This window comes from Lissotriton vulgaris, chromosome 1_1, assembly GCF_964263255.1.
Source record: "Lissotriton vulgaris chromosome 1_1, aLisVul1.2, whole genome shotgun sequence".
In the NCBI taxonomy this organism is placed as follows: Eukaryota; Metazoa; Chordata; class Amphibia; order Caudata; family Salamandridae; genus Lissotriton; species Lissotriton vulgaris.
The window spans coordinates 1,487,691,207-1,487,713,832 of record NC_141685.1 but is presented as its reverse complement, the minus strand read 5'-3'; the positions used below and the strand labels follow the sequence as shown (position 1 = coordinate 1,487,713,832).

The following is a 22,626-nucleotide window of genomic DNA, read 5'->3' as shown; positions in this document are numbered from 1 at the left end:
TTCCCAGGCCACCACTACAGCATCATGGCTGTGGGGGATGACTTGGACATTGGAGGGCCTGTTATTGGTTTACTTAAAGGCAACAAGGGTCCTTCATCTTTCTGTGCCATAAACGTCCAACTTAAACCTGCTGTTTTTATATGGAAAAGATGTTAAGTCTGGCTGCACATGGGTGCCAAGTTATCAACCTTCAGAGGGTTCTAGGGAGCGCCTTCCAAGTGCGCCAACGCTTTTTTGTTCTTTATTTTGCTGGATTTGAGTGGAAATCGTCATTGTTGTAAGACTATGTGATCCCTTCGAGCACTAACATATTATGATTGTGAGAAATATATTTGGTAATAGAAAAAGAGTGCTCTAGGGGGGCAATGCTCTTGAGCACGGATAAAGCTGCAGTGCGTGTTGTCGGCTGGGCTGCTTTGAGTTAAAGGGTAAGTGCGGTAGCAGTAAAAACTAGCTGGTAATACACAGACAATGCCACACAGGTGTAGGTAAAGTGGGGAGCTCTGCAAAGCACAAAATGAACTCGCAAATATTTGTGAACGCAGAAAGCTGTTTCCGCGTGAACATCTCCTGTCCGCGCAGGCACAGCGAGCAGGAGACAGGGAGGGACAGGAGATGTGCACGTGGAGACACGCTCGGAATTGAACCCAGTGGTGCGCATGCACTACAGAGGAGTGAGGGCGAAATCAAAACTATTGGTGCCCGCGCACCACAGAGGAGTGGGGGCAAGAGAGCCTGTTGTCTGTGCTGCACTGATGCGCGTAACAGACACCAACGGGACAGGGCAGAGCAAAGGCGAAACACGGGCCCGCCTTTGCCCAATTGCGTGCTGGCTTTAAAAAAAAAAAAAAGCACGCAAAAGCCAATTGCAGCCGCCGAAAGCTAAAGCACACGCACAAGTGTGTAGTCACTTTCAAAAACCCCTACATGAGGTCTTGCGCTGTTTGAGTAGTGCTGCGCACTGCAACGCTATGCGCGAGACCGAGAAACAGGCACTTTTTTTTTACTGTTTATAGTCATTCTCCCGTTTTCCATTTTGCTCAGTTCCAGAATTTGTTTTTTTTGCTTTTTTGTATCACTTCTTGCTCGTTTGCTCATACAATGGACACCATTATTCATGCCTAGTGGACTAAAGAGGATTAGGGTTTGTAAATGAGGTAAACTCTTAGGTGCAAGTTCCTCTTTGATCAGGTGACTGGTTAAATGGTGTCCAATCCCTGATCTTTCATGTGTTTTTGAAGGATTTGGGTTCCTACGTATTTGTTTGTATTTTTCACCTTTCTTAGCTAAATATTGATGAAGATTGGTGTTAAACCATTATTGTTGCTGGTTTTGCATAAGCACTTTAGTGAGATTTTACTCCTATTTCTTGGAAATGATTTATACGGACTTCTCTTTGAGGACTTTAAGTCTTGTCTGTGGTTGTGGGGCAGCTCGTGGTCACTGGGCCGTAGCAATCTGGGTTTCAGTAGTTTACCACTGGGATCCTAGTGCCAAGCTACTGCCTTTGTTGATTTGAACGTATATTGTTCGAACCGTAAAATATTTTCTCCACGATCGACTAATGGGTTTATAAACCGAAACAGTGCGAATTAAATCACTCACCACAAACCATGTCCAGTCAGTGCTGTATCTTTTGAAAGAAAGAGGTCTTGATTTCCATGCGGGAAGTGGAGTGGAGTTAAAGGGATGAACCACTTTAGCTCCAGCTCGTTTCCTGGTCCTCATTACGACAGAACACTGAAGTAATATACCAAATCTGGGGATTCTGTAAGAAAAGAGAGTTAAACATTTGGCACTATGAGATCCTGTGCAGGAGAGGAGAGGGCTTCTTTTCAGGAAATCCTGACTTGGCTGTTTAAGTCTCAAGTGTTTTGGAGTAAAAGTCCTTTTTACTGTAACATAATTTAAAAGGAATGGTGTAAAGACCTGAGTACATGTTCTTTTTCTCATTTTTAGGCTCTGTGTGAAAAAGCTTTCCAGTGGTGGGACCATCCTGTTAGCTCTAATTTTTTCGCCACAAACTATGTGAAGCGCTTGCTGGAGAAACGTTGGACAAAAGAGGTGGAGTAGTAGACAATAACTCTGGACTGTATTTGTTGGTCTGTGGAAAGCATTCATGGTAATGCTGAGGTGATGAGTAAATGCCTTTAACTGTTTCCTGTGTATTTATTATCAGCTCTACAGTCATTCCACGATTGATACTTCAGCAACCTGCGTGATGTTTCTGCCACTGAACTATTTAGTTGGCATGCTGGCTGAGGTGGAAGACAAAGGTATTTTACACTTTATGTATATATTTTTAAATGTTTATGCACTTGTAAATTAGTAGATATATGCACACTTTAAACATTGTGAATAATACAATCTTTATTATGCGTGAAGTATTGCTTTCAGTATTAAGCTGTAGTCGAATATTTGGGAAAACTCAGTTGCAGGATTGATTAAAAAGGGATGCTCCCTATAACCTTTTGAGTAAGGACATAAGACCTCAGTCCTCGCTCACTGTGGCTGGAGAACCACTCTTTCAAGAATTACCTCCATGGCTGACCGAGGCCTTGTGATACCATACCCTCAGTGTCTCCAGAGTTACTGCCTGGAACACCGACCGGACTGATGGATCACCTATTTACTTTCTGAGCAAGAGGTCTAGTTGGAGCTAGGCTGTACTGCACCCACTGTACCTTAGGAGGGCCATCAAATTTCATGAAATCATACTTTATCATAAGAACACACAACTATTGAGCCCGAATGAAGTTCTCATCTTGAGAACGAAACGCTTTGGCTGAACATAAAATCACCAATTTCGAGTGAATTAACTGATTGCAAATAAAGACTTTTTTGGAAACTAAACACTGATTTCCTGGACTTCTTCACTTGGCGCACGCCCAACCCCTCTACCATTTAGGATCTGATTTATAGAAGCATCAATTGATGGCTGATGCCAGGGCGTGTTGCGCAAGAAAAAAATAGTTGCTTACCTATACACTATGGTTCTCCAGTATTGTCTTTCATAGATTCACATGCTTGTATCTTCCCCGTCGTCATGGTGGGAGTCTCACTGTAACAGAATGACCACAGCAGTACTAGAAAAACTGAATATAAAAACCCCATAGGGAATCACATTATTTGGTAACCAAACCTCATCATTATTTGGTCCAAAATTCAGCTAATCAGCTGCCAGCCTTGACATCACACTCCCCTGCAGAGCCATCATCCCTCAGATTTCCTGCCCCAAGTGAGAGAAGTATATATCTAGAGATAAAATGGTCTACTTGAGAAACGGGGAGGTGGGAGGGCCGCATGTGAATTTATGTAAGATAATACTGGAGAACCATAGTGTACAGGTAAGTAACTAGTTTGTTCTCCAGTATTGAATCTTTCATAGATTCACATGCTTGTATCAGAATAGAGAGCAATACTCACACCACATTGCGTTTCCAGGACATAACCCCATAATCTCTCCAGGCTCTGCTCCTATCTCCAGGATATTATTAACCTTAGAAGTAAACCAAATGAACCAATATGCAATAAAAAAATGGTTATGCAAAGACAACATCTAAATAGGAGTGAATATAAAATGCATATATACACATAAAAATATTTGCATATAGGTATACAAAAATATATATAGTTTGAGAAATACCTTATTAAAATATATGGCGTAGAACTGATTGTCCCACTGCAACATCCTCCTTCCAAGCAGTGTCCAGACAATAGTTTCTAGTGAAGGTGTGCACATTTTTCCATGTCGCTGCTCTGCAGATGTCTGGTAGCGACACCCCGCAAACATAGCCGTTGAAGATGCCATCTTTCTCGTGGAATGAGCGTGCACTCTGGATTGTAGAGGTTTTCCAGCTTTGTCGTGACATAAGGAAATGGCCGAAGTTATCCATCTCAAAATACTAGATCTGGATAGCGCTAAACCTTTTCTAGGCCCAGAAAAGGCTATAAATAGTTGGTTTGTTTTCCTGAAAGTCTTTGTTTTGTCAATGTAGAATTTGAAACAACGATTAATGTCTAAGGCATGTAGAGCTCTTTCCGCAGTCGAAGAAGGATCTCTAAAAAATGTAGGTAACACTACAGGCTTATTGAAATGGAAAATGGACGGAACCTTAGGAATGAACTTTGGATTTGTCCTAAGGATAACTTTATCTGGTCGGAACTGTAGAAAAATTTCTGCAATTGAGAAAGCTTGAATCTCACTGACCCTCCTTGCTGACGTGAGGGCTAACAGCAAGGCTGTCTTCCATGAAATAAACCGTAAGTCCGCTTTATGCACCGGTTCAAACGGTGGTTTCATGAGCTGCGTAAGAACCGTATTCAGCTGCCAAGGGACTATCGGGTGCTGAACCGGAGGAAACACTCTGAAGAACCCTTTGAGAAATTCTTTTATCACTCTTTGTAACCAAAGCGATGGATGTTTAGGAACCCTCCTATATCTTGAAATAGCTGCCAGATGTACCTTTATAGATGCATGAGAAAGACCTGCTTTGGCAAATGTAAAAGGTACGGGAGAATTTGCTCTGAAGAAGCATTAAAGGGATGCAGAGCTTGAGATGCGCACCACTGACAAAATCTCTTCCATTTTGCTGTATATGTTTAATTCGTTGAAATTGCCCGAGATTGTGAGAGTATATCCCGGCATTCCTGAGAAATATTTAAGGATTGGAATTCATGTCCTTGAGGTTCCAGGCTGACCAGTTCAGCGATTTCAAATTTGGATGGAGAATTTGACTGTTGTTCATGGTGATCAGGTCCTGCAATAGCGGAAACTGTATTTTGGGTGCCACTGACAACTGGAGAAGTTCTGAGAACCAGGCTTATCTCGGCCATGCCGGGGCTATGAGAATTAAGTGGCACGGTTCTGATCTCATCTTCCGTAATACTCTAGCTATCAGAGGGAATGGAGGGAATGCGTATGCGAACATCCCTGACCAGCATAGCTGTAGTGCATTGCCCCATTATCCCGCCTGGGGAAACCTGCTTGCAAAGTGCTTGCATTTCGAGTTGTGGTGGTTTGCGAACAGATTCAACGTTGGAGTGCCCCACAGCCGAAATACTCTCAGAAGTTGACTTTGAGCTAATTCCCACTTGTGGTAAACACTGGTTGATCTGCTCTCTGTGGGGAAACAAAAGTAAATGAATCCTTAAAGTTCGTCTGAGTGTTGTTGTCTTTTAGTCCTATGTGACTCTATGATGTGATACCGATTCTAGTGAGGATGCCTCCCCGCCCAATAAATCTTAAATAGTCGGTATCCCATAGAGAGTACAGATTAACATCATCATACCCCAACATCATTACGTGAGTACCTGACTGTTCATATTTAATGGTACGATTATACATTTGTTTCAGAACACGTCGTAATTCACCATAAGCTTGTAACCAACAACAATGTTCTTTTATTTAGCTGTCCTTAGTTTAATATTACAACATGTTATAGCACTTTTCCCAGATCACACTCCCTGATGAAGAGCACACACATGCTCAAAATGCATTGGAGAATAAAATGATGTGATATGGAAACACATTTGGAGAAATATATGAAGTCTTGTATAAGCAAAGAATTAATTGATGCAAGTAAAATGAACTATGAATGGAAAAAATTCACGTTGAAGATAATGCAGTTGAAAGTACAATGAATGAATAAAATTCATGTTGAAGTGAACAATTATAGTGAACTGTTGAAACTTTATTGATCACGAAAGGAGTGCCCCAAAAGGGATTTGTAACCAAGCAATTGGAAACACTCAACAATACTTTTCAGTAGACGTTCATAGGTCGGCAACATCAAACCTTGGGAGCAACCTAAACTATATTAATATCCTTTGAAAATTCATTAAACACTCTGTCAATAAATTCAGGTTAATCATTGGTTGTGCGCATGCAAATAATATTAAGTCATTAATCGCATCTGTCATCATAACATAACTGTGACGTTGAGGTTCGAAGTACAGACCTTTTGTTAGATGCTTCCTTATTTTCCACCATGACAGGGCTTCTTAAATCTGAAAAGTGATGCTGATCCTATCTTCGAAGGACCCTTGGGATTGTATCCATTGTTTGTCTAGAAGTTCCTAGAGAGGGTTAAAGTGCAGTTTGCAATTGGGAAGTAAGGGAATACATGAAGACATCATCCCCAATAAGGACTTGTAGATTCTCACAGAAGTGTACTTTTTTGGTTGCAGGTGTGACGCCAGGCGTATGATTTTTTGAGTGCGCTCTTCTGACGGATAAGCTTTTGCTTTCCTTTTGCGAAGCATGGCTCCTAGAAATTTAAGGAATTGAGACAGAATGAGAGAGGACTTTTCTAATTTGATCCTTAGACCCAGACAGCGGAAGAGATTCTTGTAGCATTGCAGTGAGTGCCGGGTATCCTAGTATGGTGCACCTTTTATGAGCCAATCGTCCAGATATGGGTAAATCTGGTGACCTTGAAGTCTCATGTGTGCTGCTACTGGCGCCATGCACTTTGTAAACACCCTTGGCGCCAATTTTAGACCAAAGGGTAGGACTTTGAATTGGTAGTGGCGCGTGCTACCATGAAACGCAGAAACTTCCTGTGTTTTATGTGAATCGGAATGTGGAAATAGGCATTTAAGAGGTCCAGGGATGCCATGTAATCTCCTTTGCATAGTAGCAGGAGTATTTCTTGAAGAGATAGCATACGAAAGGTATCTTTTTGATGAATTTGTTCAAACCTCTCAGGTCCATAACCTGCCTCCATGTTGACATCTGTTTTTTTCTTTATCAGAAAAAAATGCGAGTAAAATCCTTTCCCTCGCTGAGGACACGGAACTTCCTCTATTCCCCCTTTTACTATAAGAGATCATATTTCTGCCTTGAGGTCTGACAGATGTTGTTGCTTCTTGTGAACAGGAGGTTGATGCTGGGGCTTCTGTATACATTCCAGGGCATGGCCTTGATGTATTACGTCCAGTACCCATCTGTCTGTTGTTATTGACAGCCATTTCTGATAAAAGAGAGAGAGGTAATGATCGTGTCGTACTGAGCCCCTTACCTCTCCCTTGGACCATTATCAGGCTTAATCTTTTTCAATAAACATTCTCCCCACCAAAAGTTTTTCTGGGGTGCTATCCTATCACCCCCCTGGTTCTAGATCCTCTTTTAGTCAAGAGTTTAGTAACCTTTTGGAACCTTATTTATTAAGATCCAATTTAACCCTGCTTGGGGATTTTAATTTTAATTTAGATATTTCTTCATGTAAAGACACTCAATCCCTTCTGGAAACTCTAGCCTGCTGTGGCTTCTCGCAGGTGGTTACTAGGTCTACTCATTATGCCGGACATATATTGGAAAAACAACAAGTGATGGACCGAATGTGGATCAATGTCACACACTCCCCCAGTCAAAAGATCTGGGCCCAAATCCATCGTTTTTTTGCACTCCACACCACCCTGGGTTAGACAATGGCGATATGCAAATCAGCTCTGACCCTGTTGCCCCATGGGAACAGTCCAGTCCAAACTACAAAAGCCATGTCCTTCCCAGAACGGAATCAAGCATCCGAGGACCGGACCGGTTTCGAGGTAACACCTCTCATCAGCCCGGCTAGCTTGACTCCAAGTGGTGTGGAGTGCCTGGGACCCACGTCTGGGCATCCCCAGCGCACTTAGGGCAGCAATTGCAAAAACAACAAGTGATGGACCGAATGTGGATCAATGTCACACACTCCCCCAGTCAAAATCTGGGCCCAAATCCATCGTTTTTTTGCACTCCACACCACCCTGGGTTAGACAATGGCGATATGCAAATCAGCTCTGACCCTGTTGCCCCATGGGAACAGTCTAGTCCGAACTACAAAAGCCATGTCCTTCCCAGAACGGAATCAAGCATCCGAGGACCGGACCGGTTTCGAGGTAACACCTCTCATCAGCCCGGCTAGCTTGACTCCAAGTGGTGTGGAGTGCCTGGGACCCATGTCTGAGCATCCCCAGCGCACTTAGGGCGGCAATTGCAAAAACAACAAGTGATGGACCGAATGTGGATCAATGTCACACACTCCCCCAGTCAAAAGATCTGGGCCCTAATCCATCGTTTTTTTGCACTCCACACCACCCTGGGTTAGACAATGGCGATATGCAAATCAGCTCTGACCCTGTTGCCCCATGGGAACAGTCCAGTCCGAACTACAAAAGCCATGTCCTTCCCAGAACGGAATCAAGCATCCGAGGACCGGACCGGTTTCGAGGTAACACCTCTCATCAGCCCGGCTAGCTTGACTCCAAGTGGTGTGGAGTGCCTGGGACCCACGTCTGGGCATCCCCAGCGCACTTAGGGCGGCAATTGCAAAAACAACAAGTGATGGACCGAATGTGGATCAATGTCACACACTCCCCCAGTCAAAAGATCTGGGCCCAAATCCATCGTTTTTTTGCACTCCACACCACCCTGGGTTAGACAATGGCGATATGCAAATCAGCTCTGACCCTGTTGCCCCATGGGAACAGTCCAGTCCGAACTACAAAAGCCATGTCCTTCCCAGAAGGGAATCAAGCATCCGAGGACCGGACCGGTTTCGAGGTAACACCTCTCATCAGCCCGGCTAGCTTGACTCCAAGTGGTGTGGAGTGCCTGGGACCCACGTCTGGGCATCCCCAGCGCACTTAGGGCGGCAATTGCAAAAACAACAAGTGATGGACCGAATGTGGATCAATGTCACACACTCCCCCAGTCAAAAGATCTGGGCCCAAATCCATCGTTTTTTTGCACTCCACACCACCCTGGGTTAGACAATGGCGATATGCAAATCAGCTCTGACCCTGTTGCCCCATGGGAACTGTCCAGTCCGAACTACAAAAGCCATGTCCTTCCCAGAACGGAATCAAGCATCCGAGGACCGGACCGGTTTCGAGGTAACACCTCTCATCAGCCCGGCTAGCTTGACTCCAAGTGGTGTGGAGTGCCTGGGACCCACGTCTGGGCATCCCCAGCGCACTTAGGGCGGCAATTGCAAAAACAACAAGTGATGGACCGAATGTGGATCAATGTCACACACTCCCCCAGTCAAAAGATCTGGGCCCAAATCCATCGTTTTTTTGCACTCCACACCACCCTGGGTTAGACAATGGCGATATGCAAATCAGCTCTGACCCTGTTGCCCCATGGGAACAGTCCAGTCCGAACTACAAAAGCCATGAGCTGATTTGCAGTATGGAAGAGGAGGTGTCCCGGCGCTAGTAGAACACAGATGACCTGGGCCAAAGATAGGAAAGCTAGCGTGGCTGGGTGAAAAGCCAGGTCTTTAGTAGTTTCTTAAAGCAGGGTTCGGAAGGGGCCTGTTGGATTGCTTGTGGCAGGGAGTTCCACAGAGCGGAGACGTTTGCTGAAAAGGTCCGACCGCCTAGTCAGCCGGCTGAGTAGTCTGGCGTGGTCCACCGTATCGAAGGCGGCCGACAGATCCAGGAGTACCAGCATTGCTGAGTTTCCTGCATCCATCGACCACCTCACTGACTCGGCTACCTCAATGAGTGCTGTTTCTGTGCTAAAGCCGGGACGGAAGCCAGATTGTGTTTCATGTAAAATGTTGTTAGTTTCTACAAATTTGCTCAGTTGGCGCTGTATAACTTTTTCCAACATTTTTCCCGGGGCAGCTAATAGGGATATTGGGCGGAGATTCGTAAGGTCATCTGGGTCCCCATTAGGTTTTTTCTTTAGGGGTAGGAGAGTAGCGTGCTTCCAGACGTCCGGGAATATGCCCGAAATGATGGAAGAGTTCCAGATACGTTGAAGTGTGGGAGCTACCGAGTCCGCTATGGCACTCCATAGTTTAGCTGGGCAGGGGTCGTCAGGGGAGCCTGATTTGCAACGGATAAGTTCTTGCCTTACCTCTTTCAGGGGGATATGCATGAACTGGGTGAGGGTCTCTCCTGGCTCGCCATTATTCGCTAGGTCCTGCTTCACTGTTTTTATTACTGGACCAAAAGAGTCGTACACTTTTTTAATTTTTTGGTCCAAAAACTCTGAAATTTGCTCGCATAGCGTAACTGTGGGTACAACCTCTCTTTCAATGCATTTAGGTTTGAAGAACGACTGTACCACTTTGAAGACCTGTTTGCTAGATTGTTCTGCCTGAAGAATCGAGTCCGCATAGAAACGCTTTTCACTTTTTCTGATGGCTTTCCGGAATTTTTTGGAAGCTTCCTTATACCTAGCTTTTTCTTCCAGACTGTAGTTTTCTCTCCAGAGTCTCTCCAGTTTTTTACAGGCCGCTTTCTCATTCCTAAGTTCCTGCGAGAACCAGGGAGCTGAGGGGGAGTCTCTTTTTGATAGAGCCCGAGAGGCTGGAGCAATGGAGGAAACCATCTTTCCGATCCATTCATTGAGTAGTTGAGCATCCGTATTGGCATTGTTTGTCAAGGAAGGGGTGGTTTGCACTAGGACAGGGCACATCGTCTCCATCGCGATATCTATGGATTCAGAGGCGGCCCTCGCCCCGTCTTGTAATATGGCGGCAGCTTCTTCTTTTTTATCGTCTGGTAGATGGGCTAACAACGGTGCTATGTCTGACCACATCTGTCTATTGTACCGACTGATCAGAGCTAGAGCGTTTGCAGCTTTAATGGCGGCTGCTGCCATCACAGCAAAACGCTTGCCCGCACCATCCATCCGTCTTCCCTCCTTATCCGGAGGAACTACAGAAGTTGAGACTGGATTTTTGGACTGTCTCTGAGCAGCTTGCATTACCATGGATTCCAAATGCGGGTGTCCAGTTAAGCATGCCGGAGAAGATTCTGTGGCCCAATACTTTTTCTCTATTCCGGGCACTGAGGCTGGGTTCTTCATAATTTTCAAGCCGTTCTCCCAAATATGATCTACGATAGGAATTGCTCTGATGGATTTCCTTGATTCCTCTTTAAAATCGTAAAGGAAACACTTGGTTTCCTGCTCTGGAAGTGGAAGCTCAAACCTTTTTGAGGCTTTTTCCATATTGTCATGGAATACTCCAATGCCCTGCGGAGGAGAGCTTGCTGGTGGTGGCGATGGAGACAGTGTTGTAGGTAAAATATACTGATCCTATTCTAGCCCCACTGGATTCTCCTGAAGAAGTTCTTCTTCCTCTGGCTGTTCTCCGTCACTCTCTACGAAATCGTCCCTAATCGTGATAATTAGGGGAGATCGAACCTTTTGCACTGAAGGTGGAGGTTGAGGCACTGGAGTTTGGGTAGAACCTATTGAAGTATTTGAGGCAGGAGCGTTCGCTTCAGGAAAACAACGGTAATAGTTGTTGATCATGTGACGTAAGTCAGTCACTAGAGAAATCGGCATTGAGACGGACTCCTCCATCACCTCATGCTGAGTTTCCTCTTCCTCTTCATATTCGTATGATTGCTGGAACGACTCATATCTCTTGGAGGCGGACAATGGACGATCTTGAAATGAGAATACTTCTTGAGCCTCCTGACACTCTTCTTCATCCATGTCTTGACTCTTTATTTGTAGTTGTGACAGACTGTAAGCTACTCCCGTCGACTCTTCATCTTCTGACTGTAATTCTAGCAGATTTGATGGAGGAAGCAAAGAAATTTTATCCAGGTTGTAAATTCTGCAGATTTCTTCACTGTTTGTGAGCCGTCGACGGTGGAACAGACTTTGTTTGATTTTGTCCTTGGGGACTTACAGAACGTCGTCGACTGAGTTCCCATCGTCGACACTACTTGGACGAAAAAATACGAATTATTGTCGACGAGGTCGTCGTCGCTGATGGTGCCGTAGACGAGGCTGTCGTCGACGGAGTCATCGGCGAGGTAGACTATGCTCTTCCCGTCGACGGGGTAATCAACGAACCCTTCGACAACGACGTTGTTTTGGTCACTGATGTCAATGCAGCTGTCGTCGTCGAGATTGTAGTCATCGACTAAGTCGTCGTCTACGTCTTCACAGAAATAAGCGCCAGCGACGCCCCAATCTTCATCGACGGGGCTGAAGACACCTCCCTTGAGTCTGAAGAGTTCTTTAGTGGAGTATGAGGGAGAGAAGACGAAGAAGCCTCTTTGTCTTTGGTTTTCTGCTTTTCAGATTCCACTTTTTCCTCAGGATCAGAAGACGTTCGCTTCTTAGAAGATTGGATATTAGAATCATCTTCTGAGTCAGCTTCTGAAGTGGCCTTCTTTTTCGGAAGCCACAACAGTAAGGCTTTCATTCACGGGTATTTGATTATCCCACGTTAAGAGATCAAGGGCAATCTGGGTTGATGGAACAGAAGGAGATGTGGAGAAGGTAGTTCCTGGATATTTGTTAATGTCGCAAGTCGGGACTAAGCCCACATAGTGTATTCCACTGCTTGGATCTCTGTGGTTGGGTTGCAGAGCCTATATAGCAGGGCAGTGATCAGCGGGCAGGAGCGACAAGCCAAGTCCTTGGATCCAATGTGAGGGGGTGGTGTGTAGGGTGGAACCATTGGTTTGCATACTGGACCTGCCTGCGCTGTCAAATAATATGGCTCCCAAGTGTGGTGCAGCAAATCCTCCCCTATCGTACGGTATCTGCTGTTTGCACCAGACGATCCTGGATTGTTTTCCAGCCCAAGCCAATCTGACCACTAGAGACTTCAACTGGTCAAAGAATGTTTTATTTAGAGGAATTGGGATTTTTGGAAGACGTACATTAATTTGGGGAGTATCACCATTTTCATAAGTGTCACCCGTCCTGTCAGTAGTTTAATTATTTTGTCCACCAGTTTTGTAAGGCTTGTCATGTATTTCCCATAGTTTCCTTTGAGTGTATTAGTTCCCAATGATATTGAATGCCTAAGTAATAAATGTGTTCTGTGTGCCACTTCAGGGGCTACTGGAGAACCAGACTGTGCGACCCTCGCTAGTTGCTTCAACATCAATTTAGACCAATTTTATTTTAAAACCGGACCATTTGGAAAATTCTACTATTTTGTCAATCACAGGGTCTAGGTTACAAGTGTGTGTTGTGTTAACAATAAGGATGTCTTCAGCATACATTGATTGGACGATCTTGCGTGACCCAAACTAGATGCCCCTATGATGGTGGAATTCCCACTGAATGCTAGTCCTGGACTCCACCGCCAAGGCAAGAAGTATGGGTGATAACTGACACCCATGCCTGGTGCCCCTTTGAATAGTAATTGGAGGTGAAAGTATGTCAATGACTTGAATTCTGGCAGTAGGTGCCACATATGAACAATACAAGGCGGTTTTGAAGTGAACGCTTGAATGTCACTGACCCTTCTAGCCGATGTTAAAGCCTATAGCAAAGAGACCTTCCAAGTAAGAAACTTGAGATCAATCTTATGAATGGGTTCAAAGGGGTGAGGCATGAGTTGGGCTAGCACCACCTTCAAATGCCAAGATGGAGGTGGTCGTCGAATTGGGGGAAACATACGAAATAGACCCTTAAAAAATTGCTGGATTATTCTTGAAGAGTTTGTTCCATCCTGACGGAATCTGGAAATGGCTGCCAGGAATACCTTTAAGGTTGAATGTGCCAAACCCGATCTAGCCAAATGCAGTAAGAAAGGCAAAATTTGTTCTGGTCTAGCATGAATGGGATGCAGATCAGCAGCTTGACACCAGGCACAAAAACGCTTCCATTTGAGCTTGTAGGTCTTAATCGTTGATGGCGCTCTAGCATTAGCGAGAACTTCTTGACAATCTTGAGGAATGTCTAAGTTAGCAAATTCATTGTGTTGAAGAGCCAAGCTGATAATTTCAACGAAACTGGGTCCGGATGGTACACCTGGCCCTCTTGGATTGTCAGGAGATTCGGTATTCGAGGCAGCTGTATCGGCCTGCACTCCGAGAGGAGGAGCAGCTCGGCGAACCAATATGGTCGGGGCCACCTTGGGGCAATCAGGATTAGACGACATGGTTGTCTCCTCATCTTCCTGATGACCTTGGGGATTAAAGGAATCGGCGGAAAAGCGTATGCAAATATCCGACACCAGTTCATCGAAAGGGCATCCCCGCATGAGTTCTTGTGGGGAATCCAGCTTGCAAAGCGTGGGCATTTCCGGTTCTGATTCATCGCAAACAAATCCAGGTCGGGATGACCCCACTCTTGAAATATGTGATCCAGGGTTGGTTGATGTAGCTCCCATTCGTGATTGCATGCAGCAGACACTGGCAACCCCTGGGAAATGGACCGCCGACAGATTGATATTGTGATCCAGGGCCCAATTCCAAATCTCCTGTGCCTGATGGGATAATCGGGCCGACCTTGTGCATCCCTGTTTGTTCAGGTAATGCATGCTGGTTGTGTTGTCTGTTCGAATTAGAACCATAGAGCCCTCTAAAATTGCTTGAAAGGATTTCAGGGCGAGAAAAATGGCTCGCAACTCTAAGAGGTTTATGTGCCATTTCTTCTGCTGTATGTTCCATTTGCCACTGATTGTCATTCCTTGAAGGTGGGCGCCCCTGCCTTCCAGAGAAGCATCTGTGGTCATGATGAATCTGGGCACTTCTGTTAGGAATGCACATCCCGCCCGTAGGTTGCACTTTTGCATCCACTATTGGAAGGAGTTCCTCATCCGAGGGGTTATGTTGATCACGTCTTCGAATGATCCTGTTACCTGTATCCACTGAAGACTGAGTTCCTCTTGTAAGGGCCTCATCTTTAGGGGCCAGTTGGGGGTGAGAGGAATACAGGACGAGATCATCCCTAGGAAATACTTGAATTTGCGAACAGAAACGCACTTTCTTGTTAGCAATGCAGATGCCATCTTGTGAATCTTCAACTGCCTTTCTCTTGATATGAAGACTTGGGCGAGCTTTGTGTCCAGCGTCGCTCCCAAGAAAGATTTTCTCTGAGATGGAGTCAGATGAGACTTTTCGAAATTTACCGAGAAACCTAGGCTCTGAAGTAGCGACAGACATCTCTGAATGTGAGTTCTTGCTGTGAGGAAAGAACTGGCCTTGATAAGGCAGTCGTCCAAATATGGATAAATCTGAATTCCTTCCAATCGCAGGTGGGATGCCACCGGAGCTAGCATCTTTGTAAAAACTCTGGGGGGTGACCGTAGTCCAAAGGGGAGGACCTTGAACTGAAAGTCCCTGCCAGCAACTCTGAACCGCAAGTAATTCCGGTGTCTGGGAAAAATGGGCACATGGAAGTATGCGTCCTGAAGGTCGAGTTTTGCCATGTGATCCCCTTCTGAAAGAAACTGGAGGATTTCTTGAAGCGTTAACATTCTGAAGGACAATTTCTTGAGGTATTTGTTGAGGGCACGCAGGTCGAAGATGGGTCGCCATTCCACCGACTTCTTGCGAATTAGGAAAAATCTCGAATAAAATCCTTTTCCTCTTTGATGTTGAGGTACCCTCTCGATTGCTCCTTTTCGAATCATAGAATATATTTGGGAGAACAGCTTTGAGATGAGCTGGTGGTGGTCCTTTTGGGGGAGAATTTGGAGGGGCTTTGACGAATTCCAGAATGTGACCCCTGGATACCACGTCCAGGACCCATCTTTCCGTGGTAATCTTGGACCAATTTGAGTAGTATAGGGATATTCTTCCTCCAATTTGCTTCAGGTTGGGTAAAAGTGGTGGCAGGATGCTTGTCTCACTTGCTCTTGTTGTTGTCTCTTCCTCGATAAGAGGTTTTTCCTCTTGACTGAGAGTAATTGTTTCTCTTTTGACCATACGTTTGTTGTCGGTATGGTTGGTATCTTCGGTTACCCTGTGAGGAGTTGTAGGAACGCTGCTGTAAATAACCTCCTCTGTTAGAGAAATTGCCTCTTCCTCTTGCTCCACGAAAGGAAGACTTACGAAATTGAAGAGATCCTATGGACCGTGCAATCTCGGTATCCTTTTTTATGGCTTGTAAAGCCTCATCCACATGTTGTCCAAAAAGGAACTCTCCATCGTAGGCCATGTCCATGATCTTAGACTGGACCTCCAGGTGAAAGGCTGTAGATTTTAACCATCCCTGTCTTCTCAGAACAGCTGCACCCGCCAGCTGTCTGAAACCTGTGGCTGCCACGTCCACTGCAGCATCAATAATTCCAGATGAAATACATTCTCCTTCTTGCAAAATCTTCTTGGCTCCAGATCTATCAGGCTCTGAAAGCTTTTCAATATACGGCGATATGTCCGACCACATCTGTCTGTCATACCTCCCAAGGATTGCAAGGGAGTTCGCGACACGGACAGTATTTGCTGCAATAGTTGAGACCTTCTTTTCTATTGAGTCGAGGCGTCTTCCCTCCCTATCCGGGAGAGCAGTGACCTGCGTAGATGGATTTTTGGCTCTCCTCTGAGCAACCACAGAATCAGTTTTTGCCTGGCCAATAAGGCATGCCGGTGATGTGTTAGGCGCCCTATACTTCTTATCTACCCGAGGTAGAACTGCAAGTAGAGAGTTTGGCGTCGCCATTACCTTTAGACCTTCCTTCCAGATAAAATCAATTATAGGGATAGACCAACTTTGTTTTTGCGGTAAATCATTAAAATCATATAGAAAGCACTCATCCTGCTTAGCTTCCATTGTGACGAGGAACCTCTTTGTTGCCCTGTCCATGATTTGTTGGAAGGTTGCGATGTCCACCGGCGGAAAATCCGCCGTAGGTTGGCCAACTGGAGAAGGAGTTTGTGCCTGATACTCATCCCACTCCGACGATACTGACTTGTCGTCCACTTCGCCTTCTTCTCGTTCTTCTTCCAAAGAATTATCACCATGCGTATGATGAGATGGCCCTGGCGAAGAAGGTATTGTATGCCATATCTCAGCAGTTGGCAGCGGAGAAGCTGGTCTTGGAGGCCTTAGTGTTGCCGTAGATGTTTTTGGCACAGGCGTAGAGAAGTGAGAATCACCTGATTCTGATGGGGGGGAAACAACGATAATAATCGCTTAACATATATTGAAGATTATGAAACCGGTCCAGCGGCATTTGTGTGGTAGGCGCAGACACAGGTGCCCGACAAGAAGGCTCAAGGAATTGTTCCTCCTCATCCTGCTCCACATCCTGGATTTTATAAGCAACTCAGATGGGCTTCTGGCTGCACGGAAAGTGTCATGTTCATAGGATTCCTCTTCCTAAGAATCTAGTAATTTTTCTGGCAATTTGACAATTTTATTAATAAACTGCATGATTACTTAAAAACTTTACAGTATAAGATAAAAATTAAAAAAAGAAGCTTTATGAACGTCCCGACTCCCCCCCTCACAAGTCCCATCCACACATAAAAGTGAAAGTCACTTTAAGTTAAATATTAACATATTAGTCCTGATTAGCTGTCCAAAGCAGAGTTCTTTTAAAAGGAGTGATGTATAGGTTGTACCAGTGTTTCCCAACTGATAAGGGGAGGGACATGAAAGTTCGGTAGAGTCAATTCATGTACCAAGGGCTGTTGACGAAAGATGGATTCTTCGTGGGTCTTTAAACCAGCCCAGGTTGGATAACTGGGGCGGAAGGCTTCCAGTTACTTTGCAGACAATGCCGTTAAGTGGGAGTCGAGTGCCATTTTTACCTGGTGTATAAATTTCCCAACTCTGGCTGTCAAACAGGTCGTGGAGACTTGAGAGGCACCAGTCCGAAGCCTCTCTGCAAGTTCTATAGTCCGTATTCCGTAAAATCGGAAGCAGCAAGCGATCACGAACATTGGCCAGCTTTGTGCAGCAGCACAGCAAGTGTAGCCAGGATTCTCTGCGGTAATTGCATAGACGACAGGCCAGGGTGCCATCCGTACGGGCCCATTTGGGGTTGAAGTCCATGATCCTGAGGGCCAAAAGTCGAAAGTACAAAATTTTCTTTCTCGCGCAAGTGGATACTGGATCTTGCAGGTAAGGTTGGGGTTTACCTGGAATATATGATTTGTCCAGGGCCTGAGTTAGTGGATTTTGCCGAAGAGATGCAAGGTCAAGTCCAAAGGAGATGATCCGGACTTGGCGCTTAACTGCTTGGGCCCAGGCTGAGAAAGGAATTTCGTGCAGGGGCAAACTCCTTCTTTCGATTTTCAATGCTGCAATAGCTTGTCCTACCTTTGAGTGCCAGGGGGAGCCCACCTCATCAAAGATTGATTTTAGGGAGTGCTTTAGCGACTGTTCTGGTGCTTTCAATACTCTAATATAGAGTTTTAAAAGGTCTCCCAGTAATACCAGCTCAGGTCGCTTAAGGCCTATTTCTAGCCTTAATCTAGTGTTCCTTTCGTATCTAGGGGCCTGTAGCACCATCCTATAGGCTTTCGCTTGGGCCGCGTTTACCACTTTGTCAAATGCACCAGGGTAGGCTATGTGCCCATATGCAATGGCAGGGATCAGTTTTGCCCGGAGCACTGTCAACATTGGTTCTGCAGAGGGACTGTCCAAGCGGTGGCATAAGCGTCTTAGCGACAGAATGGTTTTGTCAATTTTAGGTTTAAGCTCCTTCAGATGTTTGACTGCAGAGGCACTCTCAGAGACCCAGGTGCCCAGATAGTTGTAGGATGGGGCAGTGACGATACGGTGCTCCCCCAGAGACCATGAGGCTTCTTTTTTGAGGGGGTATTTGCCAAAAATGACGATTTTGGTCTTGCTCACGTTGATCCGTAAGTCATTTGACTTATTGTATAAGGCCAAACTGCTTAAGGCTCTTTGGAGCCCCACCCTAGTGCGGTCCATGATCACCGTGTCGTCTGCATACTGGAGTGTTCCCAAGACGAGCCTCCCCAGTTTTGGAGGTGCTAAGTTGGCATCTTTCAGAGCTGTCCCCATGTCCGCAGTATACAAGTTGAAAAGCATGGGGGCCAAGACGCACCCCTGCTTGAGGCCCGATTTGGTTTCAATTCTTTCGGTTGTTATTGTAGGGCTTAGCTTCACCTTGACCCAGGTGCCCTCATAGAGCGCTTTTATAGCTTTTAGCAGAGCCTGTGGTAGCCCCCACGAGTCAAGTTTTGCCCAGAACCGGCTCCTGTTCACTCGGTCAAAGGCTGTGGAGTAGTCTATGAAACAGCAGAACAGGGGCGGTTTGTTCCTCGTATTGGCCTTCTTCGCGAGGTAGGAAAGGGCTAAGATGTTTTCAAGAGTGGAGCTATGGGCCCTAAAGCCGGTCTGTGTGGGCGGAAGAATGCCGTTCTTGTCCACCCAATCCTCCAGATCCCTGAGAAGAAGGCGGGCGTATATCTTTGCTTCTACGTCGAGGAGAGCTATAAGCCTATAATTGGCCGGGTTCGTGTGGTCCCCCTTTTTATGGATGGGGAATAGAATAGAACCTCTCCAAGAGGATGGCAACATTGCCGTGGCAAAAGAATGGTTAAATAAAGGGGTGAGTCTGGATGCAAAAAAGGCTGAGGCAGTTTTCAGAACCTGGGCCGGAATCCCATTTGGGCCTGGAGCGCCATCAGTTCTTATGGCCTTGATGCACTTTAGTACCTCCATTTCTGTGAACGATCCGGTGCAGGTCGAGTTTACGCCTTCTGACGTAGCTCTTTCGGGTTCGATAATTTCCGCCGCCACCTTGGACCACGCACGGCTTCCTGCAGTGGCCTGATTTGACTCGCAGGTATACAGCCCCTTGGCATACTGTTCCCACACTTTCCCTGCAACACTATTTTCCTTTTGCTCTCCTCTGGGGGTCAGACTGTTAATGAAACGCCAAAGCTTGCTATTGTCATTACCTTTAATTAAGGAGAACACAGTCAACCAATTCTGTTCAGTCTGCAGTTTTTTGTGGGCCCAGACTTTCTTTTTATAGTCTGTTCGCAGAGCAGCAATGGAGTATCTCCCTGACAAATGAGTGCCTTTCTTTTGTGCCCTGATTGCCTTATTTAGAGCACGTTTACACTGTGACAGGCACCACGATGTTGCACGGCGAGGATCAGAGTGGAATTGGCGACTTCTTGGATGATGGTTATTGCCCAGACGTTCCAATAAGTCGGAGGTCAGAGTTTCCCAGAGGTGAATGATGTTCTTAGTTTGAACTGGGTTAGGTTCTTCCTCCCTTCTAGCTACATAGTCTAGCAGGCTATGACTGAGATTGGTTGACCATTTTATTCTTTTAAGCACATTGTGATGTTCCTCCCCCGTGGTAGTTCCAATAACTGCTTGTAATTCTGCTTGTACCCGCGCCAGATTGAATGTGGCGCGGAGGGGCCTATGATCGCTTTCCTCTCTGTCGTCCACTGTGAAGTTGCAAAGATTGTGGGCAAGCCCTTCATTGATAAAGATGTAGTCTATAGTAGAGACATTTCTAAAGGTCGTAATGGTGGTCCATTCAGGTTGGGTCTTTTCTTGTATTCTATGGGTGGAGTGCAGCTTAAAATTTGCGAGAAATTCAGTCAGTGGGACTGACTTCTTGCTTGATGGAGTCTCCGAAATTAAACCCAAGCCTCTGTGATTGAAGTCGCCCGCGATTATTACGTCTTGGTCCTTCCAATTTATTTAAAAGATCTTCCAAAATTGAAATAAGTGATTCCATGGCCTGGGAGGATTGATACTTAATTGGGTTGAAATAACAATTAATTAGTAGAAGGGGGCGAGATTTTCGACCCGATGACAATCCACTGATTAGGATGGCTTGAAGATCAGGAGACCCCAACTTTAATTCAGTTGTATTAATTTTGCACGCATGACTTACGTAGATAGAGAGGCCCCCTGACGGGCGTCCAAAGATTGTCCTTTTGGTCGCTGGTTTAAAATGTTCGTAAAAGCCACCAATGGCGGTCGTTGCCCTTGCCCAGGTTTCCTGAATACACAGTATGTCCCCCTGTGCGAGGTATTCAGGTGTAGTTATGTCCCTAAAGATGTTGCTCATCCCCGCAATATTCCATGAGATAATGGATAACTCGCGGACTAGGCCCCTAAGTGGATTTGAACAGGCGTTATTTACATGGCTGTTTATTAGGTTAGGGACACTGTCTCCATGTGGCCTCCAGGTGATCCGATGTCTGGAAATGCCGCTGCACGCTCCGTTGCCCGTCGTTTTGCTGGATTTTGATTTTTAGCGGGGTTTTTGCCCGCCCTGATTTCGCCCCTATTTCTGGGCGGGTGTGCCTTATGTCTTTAAGAATGGATGACGGTTCTGGGGTGTCCTGTTGCGGCAACAGGACGTGTGGATATTTCAGTGTACTTGGTGCAACAACTTCAATGCCCCATTCAGCGAACAGTGTTGCTAGCTTAAGGACAGCCTGTTGGACTTGCTGGCTCGCAAGTCCGATTATGGTGGAATCGTCGTGGGTGTCTGTCTCCAGTCTCTTGAATATCACCCACTCAATATTTTCTGAGGTGATTTGGGCCAGGGAGGCAATATGGCCAAAGAGGCGGACAATGTTGGACCTGTTCAAGATGTCAAATGAGCCTTTTGCTGTGTACCTTGGGGTTAACTACAGCTCATAGGTGGATTGTTTGTTTTTTTGTGTGATGGACCACAAACTCACCCCTTCTCCCTGGAGCTTTAGCCTCTGGTAACTGAAATTTAAAGGGTTTTTGTGAGTGGGTTCTGGCTGCTGCCCATTGGGCCCCATGCTTGATTGGCCTTCCACACTCGGACATCCTTGCCACTCCCCCTGGTCTGATGCTAAATTTAGGTAATTTTTAAGTGCGACTCCTGGTTGCTGATTCCCTTGCCCCTCAGTTGGTTGACCTACCACTCTAGACTGTACTGGCTGTGCGCCCTGTTGTAGTTTGGGATTTGTTACAGACTCATGTTTCAGAACCCAACCAGAAGGGCTGGGGGCACTTAATGGTGCGGCGACGGCCACCTGTGAAGGCCTTTGTTGGAGAGGCTCATTGGTTTGACCCTCCATAAGAGGGATTTGTTGACTTTGGGCCTCACCGTGAACAAGAGGTGCGTCACATGACTTGCCCATTTTAGACACCTGCTTGGGTATGAAAATGGGGAAGAGTGGTTTAGGGATACGTTTAGTTTCAGTGTCGCCCAGGGTTGATACCACCGAGGGTGTGTTTCTGCTTCTAGCTTTGGACTTCTTAAGTTGTTTTTTGAGTCTTTTTTTGGCTCTCCTTGATAACGGGGCTTTGGCACTTGCTAATGCTCCTTCGACCCTCTCCACCTGAGAGGTAGTAACAGACAGGTCATCACTAACGGTCTCGAGATCCGAGACCTCGGGGTCACCATTCCCTTTATTAGCCAAAGTAAAGTTAATGCGGGGCCCTACTAGGGGAACCTTTGAGGCGCTATTGCCCGTTGTGCTAAGGGTTGCTGTTTCGGCATGCTCTGTCGTCTGTGGTGGTAGCTTTTGTGCGGCTTGTTCTTGCGTGGTTGTCTCGCCCTGACCCTTGGCTAATGCAAGCATCTCTTTTAAGACTTCAGGTAGACTTGCCCATTTATCAATTAAGACGTCACAGGAATTGGTGCTGGCGGCATGAGCTGTTGGACGTTAAGTTGGACTTCCAGCTTTGCGAGCTTATCATCTTGGCACACCAAATGCTGGGCTATCGACTGCAAAGATCGATTTGGAGTTCCATCTTTGCGGACTGCCATAGCAGTGCCCTGGCCATTGTGTCCTGGACTTCTCTTATTGCTGACAAGTTAAGGTCTTTAAAGGTGGGTTCATCAATTGGGTCGGTTAAGTCTTGGTGATGAGTTAAACTCAGCGGACTCCAACCCTCCGTTTGTGCAGTTCTCGGGGCCTTAGCTCTTCCTAAATTAATAGGGGTAGTTTCAAGTGTTCGTTCAATGGTCTGTTCCAATTTTAGTAAGAACG

The 22,626-nt window shown here is 45.9% G+C and overlaps 1 protein-coding gene across 1 annotated transcript in view; it reads left to right on the top strand.

Moving 5' to 3' along the window:
* Nucleotides 1–22,626, top strand: part of GSAP (gamma-secretase activating protein) — a 764,805-nt gene that overhangs the window by 685,518 nt on the left and 56,661 nt on the right. Inside the window, exons 29-30 of the mRNA XM_086967359.1 lie at nucleotides 1,960–2,064; nucleotides 2,180–2,276. Of these exons, the coding sequence (XP_086823485.1) occupies nucleotides 1,960–2,064; nucleotides 2,180–2,276 (202 nt within the window). The remainder of the gene's footprint in view (nucleotides 1–1,959; nucleotides 2,065–2,179; nucleotides 2,277–22,626) is intronic.